The sequence below is a fragment of the Chroicocephalus ridibundus genome, chromosome 3, assembly GCF_963924245.1.
Source record: "Chroicocephalus ridibundus chromosome 3, bChrRid1.1, whole genome shotgun sequence".
NCBI classification, from domain to species: domain Eukaryota; kingdom Metazoa; phylum Chordata; class Aves; order Charadriiformes; family Laridae; genus Chroicocephalus; species Chroicocephalus ridibundus.
The window spans coordinates 63,165,026-63,190,153 of NC_086286.1; the positions used below are offsets into that span (position 1 = coordinate 63,165,026).

The following is a 25,128-nucleotide window of genomic DNA, read 5'->3' on the forward strand; positions in this document are numbered from 1 at the left end:
GTCTTTTTAGGAAGTACAGTTCAAAGACCGCAAGTGTGGTGTCAAGTAGTATAAAAAAGCTTGCAGTTGGTTATCTTTTTTTTCATTTGTGTAAAATCTCAAAACCATATAACCCAAGGACTGCATTCCTTTTGTTATGTTGCTACATAACATCCGCAGCCCATGAATGAATGTGTAACCTTGTGCAGAAGGATGAACAAACGCTTGTCTGTCTTCACGCCAGTTATATCCTTCAGTTCAGAGGTGCACACTGACTGCTGCTTGAGAGCTCTTCTTCAGACTTTGCCCACCTATGACTTTGCCTAGGTAGAAGAAGCTGTAAATCCATGTTTTATTAGGGTTCCCAGTCTTTATTTTTCACTGGGATGTCAACACCAAACAGCTCTTTGGGGAATATCCTTAGTGGGGCAGAGGGAAACGTGGGGTAGGACAGCAAGCCAAAGGTGTGCTTTCTTCCCAAAAGGCCAAGGCAATTTTCTTGGTTGCAGGTGGGGAAGAGCTCAGAGGTGGCCTCTCTTTCTTGTAAAGCTGCTTGGCTGCTGGGCTTATCCCAGACGTAAACTAGACTTGCCTCATAAGGGTCTTGGCAGAGCACAGTGCATGAGTGTAAGGATTTCATAGGAGCCACTGCAGCTTGTCTGTGCTAACGCTTGCCCTATAGATATGAATTCTTCAGGGGCCAGTTACTGTGGTTTTAGGCTGGCTTTGTGCTGGCAGAGCTGGACAGAAAAGATTTAAAACAGGGCTGGATCTGACCCTTAGTCCTTACGCTAGAGTCAATATTTATTCTGTATGGTGCACTCAGGATTTAGCCTGGAAGACATAAGCTTCCAATTTGTTCACTTGCAAGAGCCGTAATATGAGCTACAAATTGAGAAGTAGTAGAAGTTGTATTTTGCCAAATTTTATTTTAAAGCTGTTGAGTGTAACCATTTTAATGGTCTGAAAAAAAAGAGGGGAAAAAAAAAAAAGAAAGGAAGGAATAATCTTGGAGCTCTGCAGTCAACCAGATATATGTCCCCTGCATGCAGCACACAAAGGCACCTTAGGAAAAGGAGAGACAGGATAATACTCCTTTCTAGAAAGTTTTAAAAGTCTTGATTTAGTAGGTGCATCTGACATAAATACGGCTCCCAGTTTCCCAGTAATCTTCTCGTATTCAAAGTTTTCACAGAAGTAAAATGTCCGGGTTTGAAATGGGTAGATAGTGCAGTTAGTGTGGCTGGGGGAGCTGGCTCCTGGGCCGCATTCCTACTGGGAAACCTGGTTTGGCCCCCGGCCAGGCAGGACTTTGCAGCTCCTGTCAAACGATGTGCTCAGCGCAACTCCCGTGCGGCTTCTGATCCGTGTAGGTGGGCTCCTCTTAGTCACCCCAGCGGAGCTGAACCATGCCAAAGGTATTAAAGAAAACACTCGTTTTTATCATCCTTAGTTCCTTAGTTTGAAATATGTAGTACTTGAAATATAGGGAGTTTCTGTTTATTGAGTAGTATATCTGTGATGAAGACCAATGTTGAAAAGTATATTTACAGTGTTTTCTAAGGGAGAAACAATCAGTTGAAAAATGGAAGTCTGTTGTTGGCTTAAGCAAGGCTGCGGATGCAGGCGGATGAGGTAGAGGCTTGGCTGGAAAAAAACAGAGAGAATGCAAACTAGCTTTGCAGTGTCTTAGATTTCTCCAGTTAGGCCAGTCTCCCATTAGAGAGGGGAAAAAACCAAAAAAAACCCAGAAACCGAAAGAAATAATACTAAAGCCATCTTTGACACAGGATGGATGGCAGCTCAAACCAAACCAGAAATGATTATGTTGCTTCTGGAAAGGGATTTATTTTCCCCAGGAGAGTGACTCTGACCAAACTTAAGCCATCAATAATCCCTGTAATTAGCCTATACCTGTTTCATAGTGTAGGTTGAAAAATTATATAGAACATTCCAAAAATAGCAGGACCGCAGAGTGGCTTGAACTCTGTAATGGAGGTCTCAGTCCAGAACAGAAAACTGTTGGAAGCATATTAGCATCATCTTTTGCTCAAGTAAAACCGTTACTGTCACATTTCTGTGTCTGGCAGACTTCTCTAGAGGTGCTCTCGGTAGAGGGAGTATGGAACAGCAAGGATACTCCCATCTTGTAGAAGTTTCTTCTTCACCATTTGCAAAATTGCCTAATGAGGAGAAAAGTATTTTTCTTTGAAAAAGGCGAATAACTTTATGCTCTGTCAGTGAGGAACATTCCCTCTCATCCCTGTTTCTGCTTCTCAAGACACGCATTTTCCTTTACATCCATGCTCATACACTGGCATCATTACTGACCCAAGGTTCAGTTTAGCTCAGCTGCTGAAAATGTTTTGCCACTTACCTGGTATTTCCTCATAAGGCACTGCAGAACTGCTCCGTAGTAACCACTTCTGATATATTGTAAATCGCACACGAGGATTTCTTTTTCCATTTGTAAGGACACTTTTTATTTGAGGAAGCGGATTAGGAAAATTAAAGAGAAGTTTTACTTGGATTACTTTTTCTTTTTTCTTTTAGAGAATCAGACAGGAGAGTTATTTAAAAAACCATTAGCACATCAAAGCTGAATGACATTATGACCTAAAATATTCTGGTTTGCTGTTATTTTGTTCTAGATGGGATTTCTCTATAGTTACAATTTAAAAATACGTTATCCATATTTGACTAAAGCAACAGTCCGTTAGCTATCGCTGTCCTAACTACTGATGTTATTTGTACTAGTAAATAAAGAGTTGATAACAGGTGGCACAGTAGAGATTCTATTTGCGTCAAGTCATGGGGCTTTACTAACGTCCATTTGTTCTTTGAAAGTGTTGTTAATTACAAAGAATTTAAAATTATTTTTCAAGTTTTGATGATTCTTTTCTTTTATAGACTTTACGATTTTATCATCTGTTGGTTTTATTCAATGGAGAAAGCATGAGTGCTCTAGCTGTTTTCGTGGCAGTTTCTAATTGAGGATCATTATAGTAGCCTATATCCCATACTCTGAAGATAATAGCCCAGCTATTTCTAAAGATCTGTTCTTTAGAGATGCTCTGAATGTTGTCCTGAATAAAAACCATAAAGGAAAGCCATAATTGTTGCTTTTGTTATCACAGTTGAACAAACAGCCTTTTTAATGAACCAAAAACCAAAATCTGTTTTCAAGATAAGATTGGCTGAAAAATGGAAGGGAGGGTCCTCCTTTAATGGGAGAAATGCTCTTTAGGGCAGGGAGGTGATGTTCTGGCTCCCTTTGTCAGGGGTGTTCTCTGTGCCAGTCGTTTCTGCAATACCAAGAGCAGCCTGCGTCTGGTGATGGTCAGACAGGTGGCAAATCAGGGCAGTCACAGAAGTCTTTTAGCCATTTGGTATTTGGTCTGTAGGTTTCTTCTTTGAGAAGGCAGCCATATATTCATGAGCAGTATCCCACCGATGTTAAGTGATTTGGAAACCTACTTGCGTTTCACTACATTTTCTTGTACCTTAGTGGTGACACCCTGACCGGGATTTCTTTCTGGTCCCTGAAACATTTAATGAGAGGCTGGGAGCCTAAAAGCATTAGCTGGAAAGAGGCATTGAAAAGGGATTTGCCAATGGGATTCAGGGATAATCCAGGCTTAGCAAAGGCGTAGGAATGAAGAGGGACATTGGCAGCTCTCTTTTTACTGATTCAGAAAGGTGAGATTGCATTAGTTTAGACTTGCAGTTATTCATCTACAAACTAGAAACATAAATACTTTAAAAAGACTCTCACTCATTATTCTTCAAATGTGGTTGCTCGGACCTCTAAGTCACAACATGACATTTTCCCAGTGGATGGATAAATGAAATTTTCAGGCCTCTACTGTAAAGAAGAGAAAACTGTCTTCAGTGTCTACACTTAATATCAAGAATTTGTTATGACTGTGTTTTTTTTTCTACAGGAAATTTGAAGATAGTCATGCCTATTAGCTACCTAGAAGATGCAGGTAATTGTTTTATATTCCCATTCCCTGCGTGTTTTCCTCCACTTTGCTTATGTTTCCTCAAGCCAAATTCAGTTTTTCCATTGTAAGAATGAAAAATATTCCAGTATCTCTAATACTTAATTTTTTAACCTTTTCCTTGCTGTTGTAAAATTGTGACTGCCTTTATAGTTCTCACAGTTTCATCCCGAAAATATCCTGTGTTTGGATAATACGGAAGCAGGAAGCCTACATTATTCTTCAAATTCAAATGCTCTACTTGTCTATGAAAATCATACCTCTGAGCTTTTCTTCTTTATAATAGAACTGTGGAAACCTATTGCGTTTAAGCATAAAAAGTGTGTGCATAGCTGGATGGAAATGTCTCGACAGAGAAATCTAAAATGCTAAAGTCACATAAACACAGTTATAGCTCATTTCTCTAATACGTGTTTTCCCTCTAGCAAGACACTCGCTAAAATTTAATATAGTGATTGGAAGGTGTGGAAAGGAACCGATAGTGTTGTGTTCAGAATGCTTATTTGACGTCCGTCTTTTGACTGTTTAAAAGTAGTTTAAAAGGGTGATCAACACCTTCTTGTAAAACCAGAAGTACGTCACGTTAGCCATCTTAAATTTTGGTATATGCTCCAAGTAGTCATTTAGGATTTCTGCCTAGCCAACAGTGAGAAACAGGCATCTCCAGAGTGGAGGGCCATGTGCATAGACGTCCTCTGTGTCTGAAGCACCCATCACGATACAGAAAGATTTCTCCTCTGGGAGTACTGATCACCTCCTCTGACTCTAGAGGAAGACCAGGTGACAAAAGTGCATGTCTGAGCTGTAGGTGAGTAATACTGGATAAGGTAGTTGCCACCCACGGTGTTAGGACTCTATTTTCAGCAGTGATTTGCTGAAAGAGCTTTGAAAGTAGGTATTGGACTTTCTGAGAATCAAGCCTTTAAACTGTCCCCGGAAATCCTTCCAAAGCTACTATTCAATTTGGAAAGTGTAGATCCTTGTTTTCTCTTCCTAGGGCTTTTATTGAGTAGTGATTGTGCTTGTGTACAGTCTCTGGAGACAGTCTTTACTGTGTCTCCTGACAAAAGGGGATTTGTGAAATGTAGTTACCTTTACTGGAGTACCTCGGTATTTTTCATGAAAGGCTCAATGGAAGTGCAGCTGACTGCATCGATGTTATTTTGCATGGCTATATTAATTGGTGCATGTGGTTTCTTTGTTTTTTGCTTTTTCCTTACAGATACCTGTGTCACCATGGAAGAGATGAAGAGAACTTTGCTCTAGTAGATCACAAATATCCCCGGGTCATTCTGCATCTCAGTATTTAATAACAATGGAAATTGTCCAAATGCTATAACAAGTCTTTGCAAATGTATAATAAACTGTTTAGGAAAGTTCCTGCCATGAGCAGAAGTGTATAATACTCACATTAGTGTACAGACACAAATCTAATGCCTATAGACTACTGTGTGGAAAGTTCCAAAGAGAAAGAAAAGTCTGTGAACTTGCAACAGCCCTGGAAAAATGGGAGCAACAAAACTTTAAAAAGCACAGCTTTGGACACACTCCATGTGTCTGCACAGCTTTCAAGTGAACTAGCACTTAAGACCTTGTGTAACAAAATGGACTCTGGGGACACAGCTATAGGGCAAAAAGCTACCTCAAGGTCTGGAGAAACTGCTAAAGTACCAAGTAGATGGAGGCAAGAACATTCAGCTGTTATTAAGATGAGCACTTTTGGCAATCAAGAAGTACAGAGGCAACCACAAATAGATCACGAGCAAATTGGAAACACAGCATCAGCACAACTTTTTAGTTCTGGGAAACTGGTATCATCGAATGAAGCTGCACAGCAAGTCACGGAGAAGCAATATCCACAGCATCGTCCAAGTCCTTACTCATGTCAACATTCACTTTCTTTCCCACAGCATTCATTGCCACAAGGCTTCTTGCACAACATAAAGCCACATCAGAGCTTGGAAGGCCCTCCGTGGCAGTTTCCTAGCCACTTGCAATCAGTTGCCTCAGAGGACTTGTTTCCTTTTCATATGCATAGCCATAGTGGAGGTTTCTCCAGGAAGAAGATTTCAAGTTTGAACCCCGCATACAGCCAATATTCACAGAAGTCTTTAGAACAATCAGAAGATGCTCACAAAAAGGAGCACAAACCCAAAAAGCCTGGCAAGTACATTTGTCCTTACTGTAATCGGGCTTGTGCCAAACCTAGTGTACTTAAAAAACATATTAGGTCTCATACTGGGGAGCGACCATACCCTTGTGTTCCTTGTGGTTTCTCCTTCAAGACGAAGAGCAACCTTTACAAGCACAGGAAGTCACATGCCCATGCAATTAAAGCAGGACTGGTACCTTTCACAGAGTCAGCAGTCTCCAAATTGGACCTAGATGCCAGTTATATCGACGTGGAAGCTGAAATACATTCAGATGGCGAGCAGAGCACGGACACTGATGAGGAGACCTCACTCCTAGTGGAAGGGTCTGACAAACTGAGCCCTGTCCCACAGCTCCCACTGGACATCGCTAGCAGGAGCAGTTTTCACTCCTCCATGGAAGAGTCCTTGGTGGGGCCGATGAAAGTGCCCATTTTGATAATCCCTAAAAGTGGAATTCAGTTACCCAGTGAGAGTTCACCATATATTGGCTCTGACATATTGCAAAACCCATCCTTAAGTACCAAGTCTGATGACTCTCACACAGTTAAACAGCGACTTGCACTAAGACTGTCAGAGAAAAAAGGGCAAGATTCTGAGCAGTCGTTAAACCTCCTGAGCCCACACAGTAAAGGAAGCACTGACTCTGGTTATTTTTCCCGCTCAGAAAGTGCCGAGCAGCAAATTAGCCCACCAAATACTAATGCAAAGTCTTATGAAGAGATCATCTTTGGGAAGTTCTATAGGATTAATCAAAGGACAGCACTAACAGTAGCCACAACAAATCAGGAACACAGTTTAATGGGTAGAAAGGGCAAAGCAGAACCATTACCTCTTTTAAATAACAGATTAGATGTCAAGATGCTTGAGGAACATATTTCTCAGCTGACTCCAAATAAAGAAGAACTCATTGACTCCAGTAATTTGAGCACTATTAAATCTACACAAGTTTATCCAGGCAGCAATACAGAATCCAGACAATCCCAAACCACCACTTCATCCATCAAAAGTGAATCCAACCTGTACCAAGTCAGTCAGCAGGGCGACGTGCCCGTCCTTCTAGAGCCCCCAGTAGATTCTTCTCCTCTTATCAGAAGTAACTCCATGCCAACCTCTTCTGCAAACAGCCTAAGTATTCCCCCGTCCCTGAGAGGAAGCCATTCATTTGATGAGAAGATGACTGGCTCAGATGATGTGTTTTATCCTGGGACAGTGGGAATATCCCACCAAAGAATGTTGAGAAGACAGGCTGCCTTTGAACTGCCCTCTGTGCAGGAGGGGCACTCAGATTCGGACTATCATGGAAGACCAGGGAAAAATATCATTATTGCTTCCAGCAGACAGACAGCAGGTGACAAAGGAGCATCCTTAAAAGAGAAGAAAGGAGACAAGACCTTTTATGACTATGATGCCAGTGGAAAGCACTACAGGAAGTGGGAAGAATTTGAAGCTCAGAAGCAGAACTACAGGGACTCACCATCCTTATGTGGGATGAACAAGGCGGGAGAGTATTTTGTTGATCCACTCGGACAGTCTCAGCCGGTGCCGTCCATGCTTGGAACAACTTTTGAAAACAGAAAACGCAGGAAAGAGGAGAGTGTTGGAGATGAGGAAGACAGTCCCATGCTTTGCAGCAGTACGACTGGCACCACTGGGGGAATTCAGCCTTTGGACTTTGATCCGAAATCCCAAATTCAGGAAGTGCCAAGGAGTGGATTTGCCCTTCAAGGCCTGGAGAATGCTGCTCATTGCCATGCGGAGCGTTTTGAAATCTGCAGGCCTTACTTGCAGTCTGGAAGCCCGGCAGCTTCTCTGGAAGACTCCTCCTTAACTGCAGAGCAAGAAAAGACTGCAGAACCACTAGCTAGAAAGCCTCCTGGAAATGTCATCTCTGTCATTCAGCACACAAATTCGTTGAGCAGGCCAAACTCATTTGAAAGGTCTGAATCTACAGAACATATTGCATGCCAGCAGGAAAAGATCTATTCACCATCCGAAACATGTGAGAGTGAGATTTGTGAGTCTCCAATGAGCCCAGACCGAGCTCCGCAAACGGAAAATGCTGACACCAGTAAGCCGTCTCCATCCCAGCAGCCTCAGCCGTATCATGTGCAGCCCAGGTTGGTTCGCCAGCACAACATACAGGTACCTGAAATTCGTGTCACAGAGGAGCCAGATAAGCCTGAGAAAGATAAAGAAGTGCAGAACAAAGAGCAGGAGAGACCCACTGAAGAATTCCAGTGGCCCCAGAGAAGTGAAACCCTTTCTCAACTTCCAGCTGAAAAGCTACCACCCAAAAAGAAGCGTTTACGACTGGCTGACATGGAGCACTCCTCTGGAGAATCCAGCTTTGAGTCCACAGGTACAAGCCTCTCTCGCAGCCCTAGCCAGGAAAGTAATTTGTCCCACAGCTCGAGTTTTTCAATGTCCTTCGAAAGAGAAGAGAATATGAAGTTCATCACGCCTCCCAAACAAGATGAGTTTGGAAAACAGTCTGAGTTTTTAACAGTTCCAGCTGGTGCTTACTCACTTTCCGTCCCTGGGCATCACCATCAGAGGGAAATGAGACGCTGCTCATCTGAACAGATGCCCTGTCCTCATGCTGCTGAAATCCCAGAGATCCGAAGTAAGTCCTTTGATTATGGGAACCTGTCTCATGCCTCTTCGGCTGGGACACCTACTACGGCACTGTCTCCATCCCGAGAAAGGAAGAAATGCTTCTTGGTTCGCCAGGCTTCCTTCAGTGGTTTTCCAGAGATTTCTCAGACTGATCAGAGCACAGAACAAAGTATAAAGCAAGAGCAGATGGAACATGCACAGGCTGGTCTTCGCTCCTCCCAGCTTGCTTGGCATCACTCCCCTTCCTCTGTACTTCAGCCCATTCAGGTAGATGACTCTGGAAAACAGGCTATTGGCTCTTGTGCTCAGCTTAGTAATAGCTCATCCCACATTGCCCAGCAACAGGCTCTTCTTGCAGACAGCCCGGAAATGTTACGGACTCCCTTGATCCAACAAGCACCTTATATTCCTAACAAACATCCATCAGAGCAGCAGCAGCTATTTGCACATCAGGAAAAAGTCCCATTTCCCACTCTTCATAGCACCTTGTTTCAGTTCCCATATCCAGCTGTCTGCATGGTTCACTTACCACCATCTCAGCAGCCTGTCTTGTGGCAGTCATGCACAGAGCCTCTACACTTCCAGCATCATTTTGTGCAACAGCTGCAGAAATCTTACGTCAAACAGCCTTTCCAAACAGAGGTTCCTCCAAGTTATCACCTGGAACATGCGCCAGAGCTTATTGGAAAGAAACCAGCTGATTATGTGCACGCTAAAGAGCAAGCATACCAGCATTACTCAGGAACATCTGGGCAGTATTCAAAAAATACTCTTGCTAAGTACCAGTCAGACCATAGCATTAAACCAACAGATACCTCCTCTGAGCAGCATCTTCAGACAGATTTTGACTCCCCAGGTGATGGATCTGTACAGTCTTTGCCAGGAACAGTTGTTCCTGTCAGGATTCAAACCCATGTGCCATCTTATGGTAGCGTCATGTACACAAGCATTTCCCAGATCCTCGGACAGAGTAACAGTCCTGCGATTGTAATTTGTAAAGTTGATGAAACTGTTTCACAAAGAACATTGGCAACTAATGCAGCCATGCAAGGAATTGGATTTAACATAGCTCAGATGTTGGGTCAGCATGGAGGGCTAGAAAAATATCCTTTGTGGAAGGTGCCTCAGACACTACCACTTGGACTGGAGCCACCAATTCCCCTGTGCTTGCCTTCCAGTTCTGACATGGTTTCTACCTTGGGAGGAAGCAAACGAATGCTGTCACCTGCCAGCAGCTTGGAACTCTTCATGGAGACCAAGCAGCAGAAACGAGTCAAAGAAGAAAAAATGTATGGGCAGATAGTTGAGGAGCTAAGTGCAGTTGAGTTAACTAACTCGGATATAAAGAAAGATTTTCCAAGAATGCAGAAGCCTCAACTAGTAAGGCAGAGCTGTGCTACTGAGCCAAAAGAAAGTCTGCCATCCATGTCATCCTCTTCACCACTGTCGTCCTCGTCATCTCAAGATTTACCACCTGTCAGCATGGCAACAGCTGATGCTTTCCCGCTGAGCAGGGAGAAACTTTCCAGTTTTGATTCCACGTCACCGGGGCAGAAGTCCAGTGGCCCTTCTGAAGGAAGAGAATCGCCAGAGGAACTGGATGTTGATGAAACAGCCTCAGATATGAGCATGAGTCCACAGAGATCTTCATTGCCACCAGGAGAAATTCAGCCAGAAGACCAGCTGAAACATCAAAAGTTGCCTCTTGGGATGTTGGTCCAGATGTCATCCAATGCCAGTGGGAAATTCACAGGCTCAACCATTCTCCTGACAGACGTGGCAGATTTTCAGCAGATCCTTCAGTTCCCAAGTCTGCGCACTACTACTACTGTGAGCTGGTGTTTCTTAAACTATACAAAACCCAATTACATTCAGCAACCAACGCTCAAATCTTCTGTTTATGCTTCATGGTGTATAAGTTCCTGTAACCCAAACCCATCTGGGCTTAGTACAAAGACCACTTTAGCACTTTTAAGGTCCAAGCAAAAAAACACCACGGAAATCTACACTCTGGCTGCTATGCATAGACCTGGAGCTGGTAAACTGACATCATCAAATGCATGGAAGCAGTTTGCTCAGGTAAATGAGACGTTTTAATAAAATTAAAGTAATTTATCTTTATTAGTGAAAATACTAGTAAATTGTGAAATGTAAGTTAAGTATTTTTTTTAAAAAAACAACATTCCCATTGGGAAATCAGGCACGAGATCTTCCCATGACAACTTTTGAGCCTCAATTTACCCTTCTGCAAGCTCTGCTACTTCTGCTGTCTCTGTCTCCATTTTCAAAATCAGGTGTAAAAAATTAGGCTTTTAAAGCCCTCCCTTCGTATGTACCAGAGCCTGATACATAAACTCCTTTTATTTTGTCCTTTGTTTTTGCCATGTCCTGATTCAAACAGTATCAGACACAAACATCCATGCAAGCTCATAAGTAAAGATTAAGTTAAAATTGAGTAACGATCTTCAGATCCATTTAATGTCTTTTACATACTGACTCTTCCTCATGGACTAAGCATTAGATAATGATGCCAGGGAAAATTCTGTAATGGCAATAAATTACCTTCTAAGGCTTTTCCATCTCTATTTTCCATGATTTGTTTTCTGAGGAAAGATATGGTGCTGTCTTTTCTGTGGAGACTCTCGTAAAAATTTGTCCATGCTGCCCCCTCTCTTATTCTCTTTCAAGTTAAATGGGGCAAATTAATTCATCATATAGAGGTGCACCAAAACAAGAGTTTGACTTTGACCTGGAATGTTAAAAGTACTTGAAATGAAGTGTGCGTTTATTGTGTGCTCCAGCAGTAACACCCTTCCTTGACTTTGTTCTACAGATGAAACACGAGCCATTCTTCTTGTTTGGCAGCAAGCTTGAAAAGAAAGTAGTGGGGAATATTATAAAAGAAAGAGTAAAAGGAGACATTCATGGAGATAAAGACATTGCATCCAAACAAACTGAGCCGATACGAATTAAAATCTTTGAAGGAGGGTAAGAAAATGCAACTGGAAATTTCAAGCTCAGCTTGTCATTTTAAAGAGATTTAAAAATGAATATGAATGAATTAGGATGTGAACAGTCTCCTGTATTCCTGCCATGTCTTGTAGCTCCCAACCCTCTTCTTTTTTGTGTGTATGTCAGTCTTAAAACAAACTGTAGGGTACCTGTGTACTTACTGTTGGCTCTACTTTGCTATTAGGACAATTATATTTTCTATCTGTGTGAGAGCACTCGCTCGGAATTGTTACTTGCATTCCTTAGGTCCAAGAAATGGGTAAACAGTTACTATTTTGATATTTTCGATACCGTTTCTTTGTATTTAAGGGCTTCCATGAGGATATCTTTCCATTTTTAGACTGTGTACCTCCACTCACTTGAATGTGTTAGCTAGGCATGCGTACTCTTATTCTTGCAATTTTTTATTATTTACTGGAGTTGGTTTTTGGAGGTAAAATGTAAGATGACAACAAAGTCTATGGTATCTAAGCCTAATCCATAGATCTGTCATGTATGGTTGAAAAAATAATGTTTAGTTTTACTATGGCCATCTATCACTCAAGTAATAAGAGAAACAACTAACAAAGAGAGCAGAAAAAGGCGACCTGAAAGCCCATTAGCATTGTTTTGAGGCTAATAAGGCTTGTTATAAAAAGCAAATGAAATGGACACTTGTTTGCCTCTGCAGTACACTCTAAAATGGAAGATATTGTTTTATCTCTTTTACAGAATTCTGACATGATGCAAGCAATTTGACAGTTGTTAGTAGTGAATAGTCAGGTGGCTGAATAAGCTGTGTTTTTCAGTCTTACCAAACTCAGATGGTCTCACAGCAACTGCTTTATTGAGGGAACTAAATAGGTCAGGATGGAGATGTGAGAAATTGGTACGTCCATTTCCTTCTGCTGTCAGTTTGTACCCTTTAAAATCTCAGTTGTCCTTCATTAACATTATGAGTTTTGGCTCCACTTGGATAGTCTCCATGAAATGAACATTGGCATTTCTCTGTAGTCCGCAACACTGAAGGAGCAGATCCTACCTCTTGCCTGAAAGACCGAAAATATTATTTTGGAGATAGTTACTGGTATGCTGGCCCAGACACTTTGATCCTGGCTGTTCTCTGTAGTTGTACATTGTCCTGATACCCAAGCCGGTAGGCTGGCTGCACAAGAGCGACCCAAATTCAGGGGTGAGCCTAAGCTTACAAGAAGTTTAAGGCGTTGCTTCAACTCACACACACTTTGAAGTATAACATTTGCCTGCTTCCCACTATGTATCATTTCTGAATTTGGATCACCCAGCTGAAGACAGTCTGCACTGATGTAAGCTATGTGAATGGGAGGTCAGAAGAATAAAAGTGTGTTGAGAAAAGCAACTTACAGGGGGATTCAGATCAGTGTGAGCTGCAACAGATACCTCTATAAAACGCCTCAACCATCTAACACCTTGTTTAAGAAACTTTGTATGTTACTTGCACGATCGTAAGTTTCCCTGTACTCCAATAAGGTCTATAAAACTATTTGTGTAAAGGCATATAATTCACAAGTCACCTAGAAAAGTCTCCTAGTAGTACTTGGCTATGTTTTAGTACTTGGCTATCCTTTGAGTAGAACAAAAAGTAAGAAACCTTAATGTGCATGTTCATTTCTGGAGTTGGGGGGGGGACAAATAATCTGTGCAATAGACTGGGAATTCCCCAATAGGAGCATATAATCTGCAAAGCTACAGTGAATGAGACGATGTAGTATTAATGAGTCCTCTCTTTCCTTATAAATCATAATTTTATCATTTATTCCATAGGAATTATTTCTGGAAGGGTAGATTCATTCGTTCATTAGTTTGGCTATTTTTAAAATGACTTTTATTTTTATTTTTTAATATTTTAATAATTTAATATTACTTACATATTATAACTGTGTCTTTCATTGTTTTCTGTCCTGACTATTGAATTTGTCCTCCTCTTCAGTTTTTTGTTTGTGATTCTGAAAGCTGGTTTTTAACAAGGGTGGGTTTCCGTCTTGCTTGCTCTTTGTAGAGCTGTTCTGTCGTACTCTGTTCTGCTCTGCTCTCACCAAGCTCATCTCCGTGTCATCTCAGCACGTGCAAGTGGTGCACTGAACTATGCAGCAAATGTCTGTCATCTTTGTTTCACATTTTCTCCCCTGGCCAGGCAAGCGTGTGTGGTGATACCTTGTTTCAGCAGGCTATTTTCATTTTGGTTTTTGGTTGTCCTGGGAGGTGGATTTGCCTGGGCTTCTCGATTACTTTTCTTCTGTTAAGTGCCAAGAAGGCAATCGAGAATCCATAGCTGAGAAAGATCTGTGGCTGTCAGAGTTCGGTTTGTGGGAGCGCCTGTCCGCTGGGCAGGGAAGCGCGGTTGTGCAGCTGCCTCGTGCCAGGGGAGCGGAGGAGCGCTCCTATGGCGGGTGGGCAAAAAGCAAATAGACGGGGCCGGGGATGAGTGAGAAGCTGAAGGACCAGAATGAACGGGGCTGAGGCAAAGAGCAGGTGTCACAGCACATCACCACCTTGCTGCACCAAAGCCCGTCAAGAGCAGTTCGTAAGCGTCGCGGCAGAGGGGGTTTTGAAGGAAGACGCTAACAGCCATCATTATTACCTCTGGCAGGTGGCTTGATTCGAGTGAAATGATCCGAATCACAAAATCTGCTTTCCATCATCTGTGACTGCAAAACCCTGATAGGATATGAAGCAATGTTCCTCGAAGAAAAGCAGCAATTTGAAGTGCAGTACTCGCTGCAGTACAGTCAGTCAGTTAGCAATGGCATGAAGTGAAAAGGCGGGACAGGGCAAACATGCCCACTCGTCTGACATCTGGCTTAATGACATTATCAGCTGACAGCAAGAGTTCACAGTTTGCTTATGTTTGCTCTTTTATATCTATGGGTAATAGACTCTAATTGAAAATCCCCAATAAAATAATATTTTGGATAGAAATAGCAGGACTCTGAGGCTTGTTAATGCTTTTTAACTCTAGAGTCCCATTCAAATCAAGCTCAGAGCAGCAGTGACCATAGCCCTTATATGAAAGTTATGTAGTGGGAAGGGGAAAATTACTGAAAGCTTTGAGGGAGACATGAGTTAATAACAAGACCTAATATTACTGGGGGCTAGAAAGACTATCACCATAGGCTCAGTCTTCTGGTGTTTCAGTTTTTGGACCAAGCCTTCTTTAAATGTCAAATTTGCCTGTGTCATTTCTCTTCCAGTCATTTTTATGGTGAAGTATACTTAGAGAGTCAAGGTCAGTTATGGCCAAGAACAATCCATATGAATGATGAAGAGACAGATCTTGTCTAATTGTCTTTGTGCCCAATGGGGTCTGACAGGTGACAGAAGCCGGGGGAATGAGGTCAGGCAGAGGAACAGTAGACGTGGTAGCAACAGAAAAACACATGTTATAGCACAGCATTCATCTTACAAGTATCAATCAGGGGTGATAGGGTAGACTCCATCCCAGCAAAATCAGACTGTAAGGAGAGATGAAAAGAAGATAAAATGGCAATCTTTCAAACAATACTGGACATTTTTTCTGTCTGTGGAAGAAAGCCTGGAGGTAGTTGATGAAATAGTGGCTAGAGAGATGACTAGGAGTCATTGGCATGTGTGTATGAAGGAGAACCTGGGAAGTGAGGCAGACAGAAAAGCAGAATCCCAGAAACGTTATACAAAAAAACCTGCTAGAGAGACTCCTAAATATTAAATGACATTAGACTATGCCAGTTTTGCCCGTGGGACAATGAAGGAAAAGGGAGAGGGACGACTTCATTGGAAAGGTGAAAAAAACTGAATTTAGGCATCAACGTTTGAAAGAGGAGCTGATGTGTTTAATAGATAACAAGATGGACATGAGAACAGGACAGTGTGTTGTGTGTTTCTAAGATATTAGCTTCAGTATTTGTATTGCCAGTGATATAGCTGGACATATAGAAGAAGTGTGCATCTAAGAAAAGCACACTTGAAACATGTTTCAGCTCTGTAACCCAAAAATTGCCACTTGCTTCTTGTAGAGTTATCATCACATTAACAGAATCTTTCACACAGCCCCTTATTTATTTAAAGTGCTGACTGTCAGTATATTTTGTGGGCTGTGCATCCGCAGGGTGACTGAAAGTACTTTGTGCTGCCTAGGAAGAGGGCAACGGAGGACAGAGGGCAGAAAAAAATATTATTTCTCAGTTCTTGCAATTCTGGATTTTACTTTGGGTGAATGAGGATGAAATTCTCCTTCTAGAGAATGCCCAGTACTCTTCAAACCTCAGAACAGCCTGAGCAGATCCCCTGGGCCCCTTTAGATTTCAGTATTAACAATTTATCATGATATCATAGGCAATGTACAGCTTTACGTAGATTTGCATATCTTATTTATTATCGAACTGCACACAATGTAATCAGCAAAAATAGCATGGAGTTTATGCCTGTGCTAAGAAAAATTCCTTTGACAGCTTTCTGCTATGTATGCAGGTTGGAAGTTTCCCATTTTATTTCTAAGGCAGCACGTACCTGAGTGAACTCAACTTGGTGTCCCTGAGGGAGGGATCCATCTTTGGGAACTTCAGGCATCTGTAGTGTAAATGCGTACATCCTTGCTAGTCATCTACATTCTCTTTATGCTTAATGGGGAGAAACGAGCATTTCCAGGATGTGATTTATCTGATCCCAAGGGAAAAATACACTAAAATGGTTAAATGAACTGTGCCGCAAAATGATGCCGTTTTCAGTGGTGGTAGATGCCTGCGTTGTGCAAGACCACAGTTAGCTGAAATAAATCCAACCTGCAGACTTGTATTTGGAGTTGCGCTGTGTCTATAGTATCTATAGTGTCTATCTATATGTTTATACTGTTCTTGTATTGCAACCCTTTGGTCTCATATTGTTAAAACACATAGAGAACAGTGCATTCCCTGAAAGGCAAATACTTTGTGAGTTCCAGACGGAAAATTCAGTAGTTCCTATGGACTTCTGTGGATTTGTTGTGATGAGATATATACAGGATCAGATGCATAGAGGTTTGTGCACGTGACCTAGAGTCTGTATGATTGAAATGCTTGCTCTCTTCCAACAGGTATAAATCAAATGAGGATTATGTCTATGTCAGAGGTCGTGGCCGAGGAAAGTACATTTGTGAAGAATGTGGAATTCGCTGCAAAAAGCCAAGCATGCTCAAAAAACATATCCGCACTCATACTGATGTCCGGCCTTATGTATGCAAGTTGTGCAATTTTGCCTTCAAAACTAAAGGTACTTGACCCTTTTTGCTGATCTCTTGCCACTTCCCAAACAAATCGTGAGCTATTTTTCTGTCTGGGATCCAAGCACCCTTTACAATCAAGGAGAGAATTTTGATCAGAATAAAACTATTGCATTTATGTATATGGGACCTCATGAGAGAGGTTTTTCTCTTCTGTTTAATTGATCCAGGGATTCTGTGAGACTCCGAGACTCCTTGGGTAGCTTCATTAAGAGCTATAGGCTCTCGGCTGGTCCATCTGTCTGCAGAGAAAATGTAGTAGCATAAGAACTGCCCTTACAAATAATACTTTCTGCCAAAATTGTTACATGGTGCAAATTTTAATTGCAGCAACCCTTAAATGCTACCAGGAGAGTACACTTGTTATGACATAATGTAGAAGCAGAGCATCAGCTGCTGAGGAAAACATGTCTTCACAGGCTTTACAGTGGGTCAGTTTCAAGTTTATAAATAATGTACGTCTCCCAGATGGGCCACTCCATCCACTGTGGCATTAATTATGAATAGAGATCTGATAGCTTGTGTTCACATGTATTTATCAGCACAGAAAAAAGCTTCCATTTGTCACCCTGAGGCCACAGATAATGATATTCTTTGGAATTCGGATTTGCATTGCAACTATCTCCTTAAAAGAGAAAAATCTTTTTCTTTGGTAGCATTTCTTTGTAGCACAGTCCAAATGAGCCTTACATTCTCAGTTTCTTAGCTTCCCTTTGGCAGACAAGGGAAATGGATTCTGGTCCCAGTGCGCTGAACTTACTTGAAGGGGGAGAGAGGAAGCTGAAGGAAATTTCTCCCAAGATCTCAGTGCAGCTTCATGGCTGTTTTGAGGATTGAGAACTGTAATAGTTTCCATGACTCCAGCAGTTCTTCCTCTGCCAAAGATGGGAATAGCTGATGGATGGTATTAGACCCGTCAGCCTAATTTAAGATGAGAACTTTCATGGGGGTGTAGAGACAAAGACAAGGAGCTGCTCTTTGTAGTCCCAGTAGACAATCTGGTGAGCTGTTCGTGGATCATTGTTTACATTTGACATTGCTGGAGGAACGGGTCTTGAGGAGGGACTTGAAGAAGGATTGTGGTTTTGCAGCTGTGTTCAGAGAGGACATTCCAGGCAGAAGGGATGGCCTGGAAAGAAATGCGAAATTGCTTGCTGAGGCTGGCATTTCTGGCAGAGAAGAAACAGGGAGGAGGTGGTATGCTATTGCACAAGAAGGGCATGAGTAGGAAGAGCCTTCGAAGTACAAGAAGTGTTTTACTGGTGTTTTACTGCTTATGAACAGTTGTCAGCCTCATATCTATTGTTGCTTTTTTCTGAGAACAGTAAAAGACAGACCTTCAGAGGTACTTAGGTTTTCAGTGTACACCCTGAGCGTTTAGCCATCCAGAGGCATCTGTGGCCAGGTTACACTTGTCATGCAGTGCACAGGCACAATGAGAAACTCTTACTGAGAAAGGAATTATTTGAACTAGCTGGCACTGATAGTCAGAGGAGAAGAGCCTGGCTTGTGAGCTTCTAAGCACACCTCCACTATCCAACAGAGTGGTACGGTGTTCCTGCCCCGAGGTTGCATGTGCCACATGCACCATCTGGAGATGCCGGTTGGAGTCCCAGAAGCAGCATAGGTACATTCACAGAGTGCTTTCCTTGAGCTAAGAAGCACCATGTCTTGGTAGTGGGTTGGGTTTGCTTGTGCCATGCTTTCCCCGTTGCATGTTACAAATGTGATTGAAGTGGTTAATGGATTAGAGCGATATTCTCATTTCTCTAGCTTGTGCTTTGTGCTCGAGATTCTTTGCCATGAAATGTCTCTTGGGGCCAGTCTCAACCCAGTTTTCTTATCTGTGAAAAAACAGACCAAGACAGGCACTCCAGAAAGTCAGTCTAGTGTTAGATTGCTCCCTCAGGGGAATGGGAGATCTGATTTCAAATCCCTGCTGTGTCTGGTACAGATCCGTACTCCAAATCAGGGAGCTGAACCTGGATTTCCCACATCCCAGGTGAACACTGTACGTACAGCTCTTCTCAGTTCAGAGACTGCAGCAAGACAGTGAACTTGCATAGAGAAGTCTCCCATAAATGTCTTTTTTGTGGGGTACTTTTGCTTCAATATGTTTCAAACACACTGACATTTGGAACCTCCACGTTGTACCTGGGAGAGCCCTCAGCTTGAAGTGCCGCTGTGAAACTAGGAGTGTGAGCCCTGAACGGCTGATGTGCATTGGACTTACTTTGATGTCCAAACAGTCTGTACATGTCACGAACACCGAATCCAGGGATAGATAACATTCAAAAGTGAGTTTTTTAGCTTGCTGGTGTGCCTAAATGTCATGTGGAAAATTGGAGAGATGCCTATATACCTCTCAGGCCCTGAGTTTAAGTTTATTTGAAATTTTTCTTTTTTTATTTGGAAGATATAAAAACCTACTCTTATTAAAATAGGCTCTGAGGGCAATGGGCTGGATGAGTCAGCCCTGTCTGTTGTGGTTGTTTTTAAACTAAAACCCCCATCTGCAGGATAACGGATTTAAGATACACCAAAACCTGACTTGGAGAGTGATCTTTGCTGTTGTCCGTTAATTAGATTAATCTCTGATCCGTAGGAAATCTGACAAAACATATGAAGTCTAAAGCACACATGAAAAAATGCCTGGAGCTTGGAGTATCAATGACATCCGTAGATGATGCTGAAACTGAAGAAGCAGGTATGCCAGAATGATTTAATTCAGTTGGAATGGCCTCTGGAGTATGCAAATGACTCATTGCACTTTAGCACAGTGGCTGGCATGGGAAAATATATTAAGAGTATTTGGGGCATTTTTTAATTAAGAGGCATCTTTTTAATAAACAGGAAGTATGAAAAATAAATCCGATCCATTTGTCTGCGTTACACTTTTTATTAAGATACTTGAGGAGGAGCTAGAAATAAAAGAATGACCTGTTGTCATCTGTCTCATACAAAGTTCCCCATGTTTTCAATTTAGATGTGAGAGATGGCAGCATTTAGCAAAGTTGCAAGGTGGGGTAGGGTGAATTTGCTTTTTATACTTCCTTTCAAGGATAGAGCTTTAAGGTATTGCTATGGAAAATTGTGGTTTGAGTCTATGAAGAGTGGCTTTATGCAGCCATCCCAGATGAAGAGCATCCAGCGATGGCGGTGGGTGTGCTGGGTGGGGAATGAATGTGGCGGAAGGCGTAAGAGGTGGGGTGTGTGCTCACCATTTTGGCTTGCTGTGGCTGTTTCAGAAAACATGGAGGACATGCAGCAGGAGGCAGAGAAGAGTAGCAACCTGGCAGGCCTGTCAGCAGAGCACCAGTTTTCTGACGCGGAGGAGTCAGACGGCGAGGATGGCGATGACAACGACGATGACGATGAAGATGAGGATGATTTTGATGATACTCAGGGAGACTCGACACCAAAAACCAGATCAAGAAGTACCAGCCCGCAGCCCCCTCGGTTCTCCTCCCTGTCGGTGAACTCGGCTGGGGCATCACAGGGGGCTTCCCCTGAGGGCTCTCTTTCCGTGGGACACTCCTCCCTCATCAGTTACTTGGTCACCTTACCTAGCATTCAGGTTACTCAGCTTATAACACCAAGCGACTCCTGTGAAGACTCACAGATGACAGAATATCAGAGGTTTTTCCAGAGTAAGAGTACCGATTCAGAGCCTGATAAAGACAAGTTGGACATACCTAGTTGCATGGATGAGGATTATGTGCTTTCCTTAGACCCCAGTTCGTCTCCAAGGGACCTCTCACCTTCCAGTCAACAGTCGTCACCCGGCTATGATTCTTCACCCTATAGAGATAACTCACCAAAGAGGTATTTAATGCCAAAAGGCGATTTGTCACCCAGAAGGCACCTGTCACCTCGAAGAGATATTTCACCCATGAGGCATCTTTCCCCACGGAAGGAGGCTGTGCTGAGGAGAGAGTTATCACCAAGACGGGACATGTCACCAAGACGTCACCTATCGCCAAGGAGACCAATGTCACCAGGGAAAGATGTGTCTGTTCGAAGAGATTTGTCTCCTAGGCGAGAGAGGAGATATATGGCCTCTGTTAGAGCAGCATCTCCCCGGAGGGGCTTATACCATAATCCAGCATTGTCCATGGGTCAATATTTACAGTCTGAATCTATTCCAGTGGGGCATTCAGTAAGTATGAAAGAATATTTTCACTCCTGTTGTCAAAAACAGTGTTCTTACCTAATCTGTCCATAGGATTTTAAAAAACTTTGCAGCTTTGTAGAAGAAGAAGGCATAAGCTTTGAACCATGGCGGGAAGTCCTGGAACAAATGCAAGAAATCTGGAATAGGCAGGGACCAAGACGGGATGTTGATTCAGTTAGATGCAACAGAATCAGCCTAAGGGTCAAATCTTCACTTGGTACAAGCCTGAGTAGCTCCATTAACTTCAATGAAATTAGGCTAGCTTACATTAACTGCCTCCATCTTTATTATATTTATTTTATATATATATTTTATTATATTATTTTAAAATGTCCCAGGAAGCTTACATGGCACGTGGGGCTTCTTTCTGCACTGTAAAACGTTTTACATCCCAGACTGTCAGATGGGATCGAGCCCAGATCAGGGCTTAAGGCCCTCATATTGCAGTACGGTGCCCATCACCAAAGTATTGTTTAATGGAATAAAAACGCTACAATAAATGGAACCTCTCAGAAAAGCAGGGTGCCCATCGAAATCAGGATTTGTGGCTGGAGTTTAAAGGATGTGTTCGTGTGACAGGAGCAGGCAGCTGTCTGCCCCGCAGAAAGTGCCATCACGACTGGCTGTTTCGGCAGGGATGCAACCGTCTGGGTGGAAATGGAAATATGCAAAACTTGCACAGCTGCTGTCTCTGCTGTTCCCTTTCAGTAAATCAGCTCTCAGAAACTGCCGACTTGGCACTTTTGGCAGGCCCTAGCATTCACAAAGCACTCCCTCCATGAATAAATTTGGTCTTTAGAGTTAAGGAATTTTTTTTATTTATCGCTTTTATTTATTTATTTAGTATGCTTCCCTTGCCATGTTTGATGTTGCTGCTGCCCTCTCATTGCCTGCTTTATCAGCCCATATGTGTGGGTTCAAGCAGGGCAAGCTGTGACAGACTCCCACTGCCTCCCGGTTCCTGAATCCCTGCCCTCCTCCCAGCAGGGCTCTCCTCCCCGCTTCCTCATCGCCAGTCTTCTCGGCTCTTTGGGAAGTCTTTGTGGTGCTTCTCTGCAGAGAAGAATTGAACCCTGAGCTCATAAAATCAGCATTTCCAGAGCTCTGGGGTGAATTGCTCTGTCGAGCTGGTGTGCTCCTTGCGCCTGGGAATGGAGTGAGGGATGCAGCTGGGCAAAGGTGGCTGAAGCAGGGATGGACCAAACAGAGCCGAGATGCCGCCAGCTTGGCAGATCCAAAAGTCAGGGGGATAAGGGAAAGCTGCAATGTGTGTAGGAGAGAGCAATGCAGTACTTCTCCAGCTTAGACTATGCCCTGGTAAGTTGTCGGGGAGAGCAGCAGAGAGGGGTGGCTGGCTAAGCGGTCCCTGAGGAAGGGCATGCTGAAACCCTGCTGCACTTTCATAGGGCCCATCACTGTGTAGCTGAGAGAGGATACAAATCCCGCCAGGGGTTCTACTGACAAAGTAAGGAAGCACAACAAGAAGATAAAGAGCCACCAGTTTAACAGTCACGATGTCTTAGTATCAAGTGGAAGGGATTATACGAGATGCCACAGCTGACATTGTGCAGGGAGCCCCAGTCCCTAATGTCCTGCGTGAGATACTTCCACTGGCATCCTGTAGTAGAGATTTTGGATGTGTGAGGATGCTGGCAAAAGGGTGTGTAACAGTCACCCTTGGCCATCTGACAGTTCTTGCTGTAATGTTTGCCTTGTGTGTTATGCACACCTTCGAGCAAGGCGTTTAGCACATTATGAGGACTCTTTTAGCACCCTTAGCTCCTTCTTTTGGAAAGTCCACCGTGCCAGATGGGCTCTTAACACTTACCTTATTTTTGAGGTAGGATCAGGCATGTGGCAGTGAAAAACCCAATGTAAAAGATCGTTTGTCCTACAGAAAGCATTGGCAACTCAGTGGCACGTTGAGTGTTTTGAGAGAGAAGCCCAGACCTCAGTACAGTCGCTGGAACCTGAACACAGGCATCACTGGAAGCAGAGCCCAGGCAAATTTAAATGAGGAAATGACAAGTGAGGATGATTGCCCATCTCAACTGCAAGGACTGCAAGGAAGGAAAGATGGATTCCTCACCTCTTGATGCCTTTCTGGAAGGCATACTTCAGCCAAACAGTAGCTGAGTTTAGGTGAAACACAAGTTATTATACTCAGTGTGTGGGAAGACAAATAACACCTGAGCTTGCTATAAATGAAAGCTGTCAGAGAAGAAAAAGGAATAAAGGCTGTTTTTCACTTTCAGAGAAGTGAAATCCAGCAAATCAGAACATGGTTAGCAACTGCATCAGTGATGCAGATGCCAGTTTACAATCCCGCTTCCTCTTTCAGAGCTGCATTGGGTTCACAGTCCTTGCAGGAATAAGAGTGGTTTTGTGCGTCTGCTGCCTGCAGTTCCCAGAAGAGGCCAGTTTTCTTTCTTCTCCACTGAAATTGATGTATTTGCTCTAGTCTCTTTGGCCAGTGGTGGTCTAGTTCCCCTTCATGTTACTTCCCCTTGGACGTCATGCACTTTTGTGGTCCTGTGCAAAGAGCTTGTAAAGTGCTCTGGCACTGGAAGCACCACATAGAAAGCAATCGTACAGAAAAATACACTTTTTTTTTTCCTTTGGCAGTTAATAACAGGATACACTCTTGCAGCAGGATACTCTCTCCAAAGTAGCCTAAGGCTCTGGTTGGTGCTGGTGCACATTTGGCTTTGGAAAGTTAAGTGCCCATCTTTAAATTTAAAGGCAGATCCCCATTGCTCTCTGAATACATTCGGGATCTCCTCTTCAGTCAATGCCAGAGGTCTCTGTCCTTTCTGAGGAGGCTGGTGCTGTTATTGAAGGGCTCTTATTCTTCTACCCAGTCATTTTATGCCAGTCCTGAGAGAAAGAGGAGAGATGGGAAGGCTGCTTTTGTGCACCCTGAGTGCATCTCTGTTAGCGCTTTAGTTTGGATCAGGCTAACTGATCCACTCACATTGCAGAGCAGTCACGGAATAAGTGACCTGGATTGTTTTCAGATTAAATTAAACCAGACAATGTGCACCAGGAGTGTAGCAAGTGCATTTAAACTGTGAGTTGGGCGTTCAAGTGAGCAAGAAGAGACCACATAGTCCAAAGCAACCTTCCCCTCCAACCCCACAACCCCACTTATATTGTGAATGTGGGATCAAGGACCAGCAGTTTCACCCTGTTCCTGCTTGTCCCCACTCCTAGTGCACCCTGCTACTTCCTAGCGTGGACCAGAGCTTTTGCCTCTTCTTCCAGTCCCAGGGCTAGACACAATGAGACCGTGAATATATCTTGCTGTGAGCATTACAAACTTGTCCCTAGCAACTGTTTTAGCTTGTAGGAGGTAGTGGGTTTTGCTCATGTTGCTGTTTTGTTGTGCCTCTCGTTCATTTTGAGGTCTGAAGCCTGTGTCGATATATCCAGAAGGGCTGAAGGGAGTTAGGCACTTCTATATCCACTTGAAAGTCAATAGGACTTAAGATCCTTTGATCGTCCCAGACATATGGATATTCAATCCCTTCCCAAGCACTCAATACTTTATCATCTTGGGTGAAATGTGTTCCTGAACAGAAAGCCAGCGTAACACTTCTGAAGTCCAGGTAAACTGTAAATACTGGTGTACGTGGGCTGCCCTGGTGCATTCTCAGCAGGACTGCAAGTCGAGCGGATCCTGACTGAAGTCCACACAGATTTATAGTCACTTTAATAAGCATCATGTCTTTCAGAAAGCACATCGGTAATAAGCTCTGTTATTGAATTTCGCAATAGAGTTCAACATTTTCTGATTTTTAACTTTAAAAAGCCTCAAGTACATTACGATATGGTAATCAAAGAGATTGTTTTCCACCCGCCATCTTTTTTGCAAGCTGTGGTCTGAGGCTGTCAGGAGGATGTCTGTGAAGGGTGCTTGGCTTTGAAATACAATCTTCC

General features: G+C 43.0%; 1 protein-coding gene across 6 annotated transcripts in view; it reads left to right on the forward strand.

Moving 5' to 3' along the window:
- The window catches only part of HIVEP2 (HIVEP zinc finger 2), a 145,402-nt gene that overhangs the window by 114,985 nt on the left and 5,289 nt on the right, over positions 1-25,128 (forward strand). For all 6 annotated transcript variants that reach the window (XM_063329445.1, XM_063329444.1, XM_063329442.1 and 3 more), the window contains 6 exons: positions 3,924-3,968; positions 5,206-10,831; positions 11,586-11,740; positions 16,830-17,005; positions 19,621-19,722; positions 20,264-21,174. In XM_063329445.1, the coding sequence (XP_063185515.1) occupies positions 5,417-10,831; positions 11,586-11,740; positions 16,830-17,005; positions 19,621-19,722; positions 20,264-21,174 (6,759 nt within the window). In that variant the 5' untranslated portion in view covers positions 3,924-3,968; positions 5,206-5,416. The remainder of the gene's footprint in view (positions 1-3,923; positions 3,969-5,205; positions 10,832-11,585; positions 11,741-16,829; positions 17,006-19,620; positions 19,723-20,263; positions 21,175-25,128) is intronic.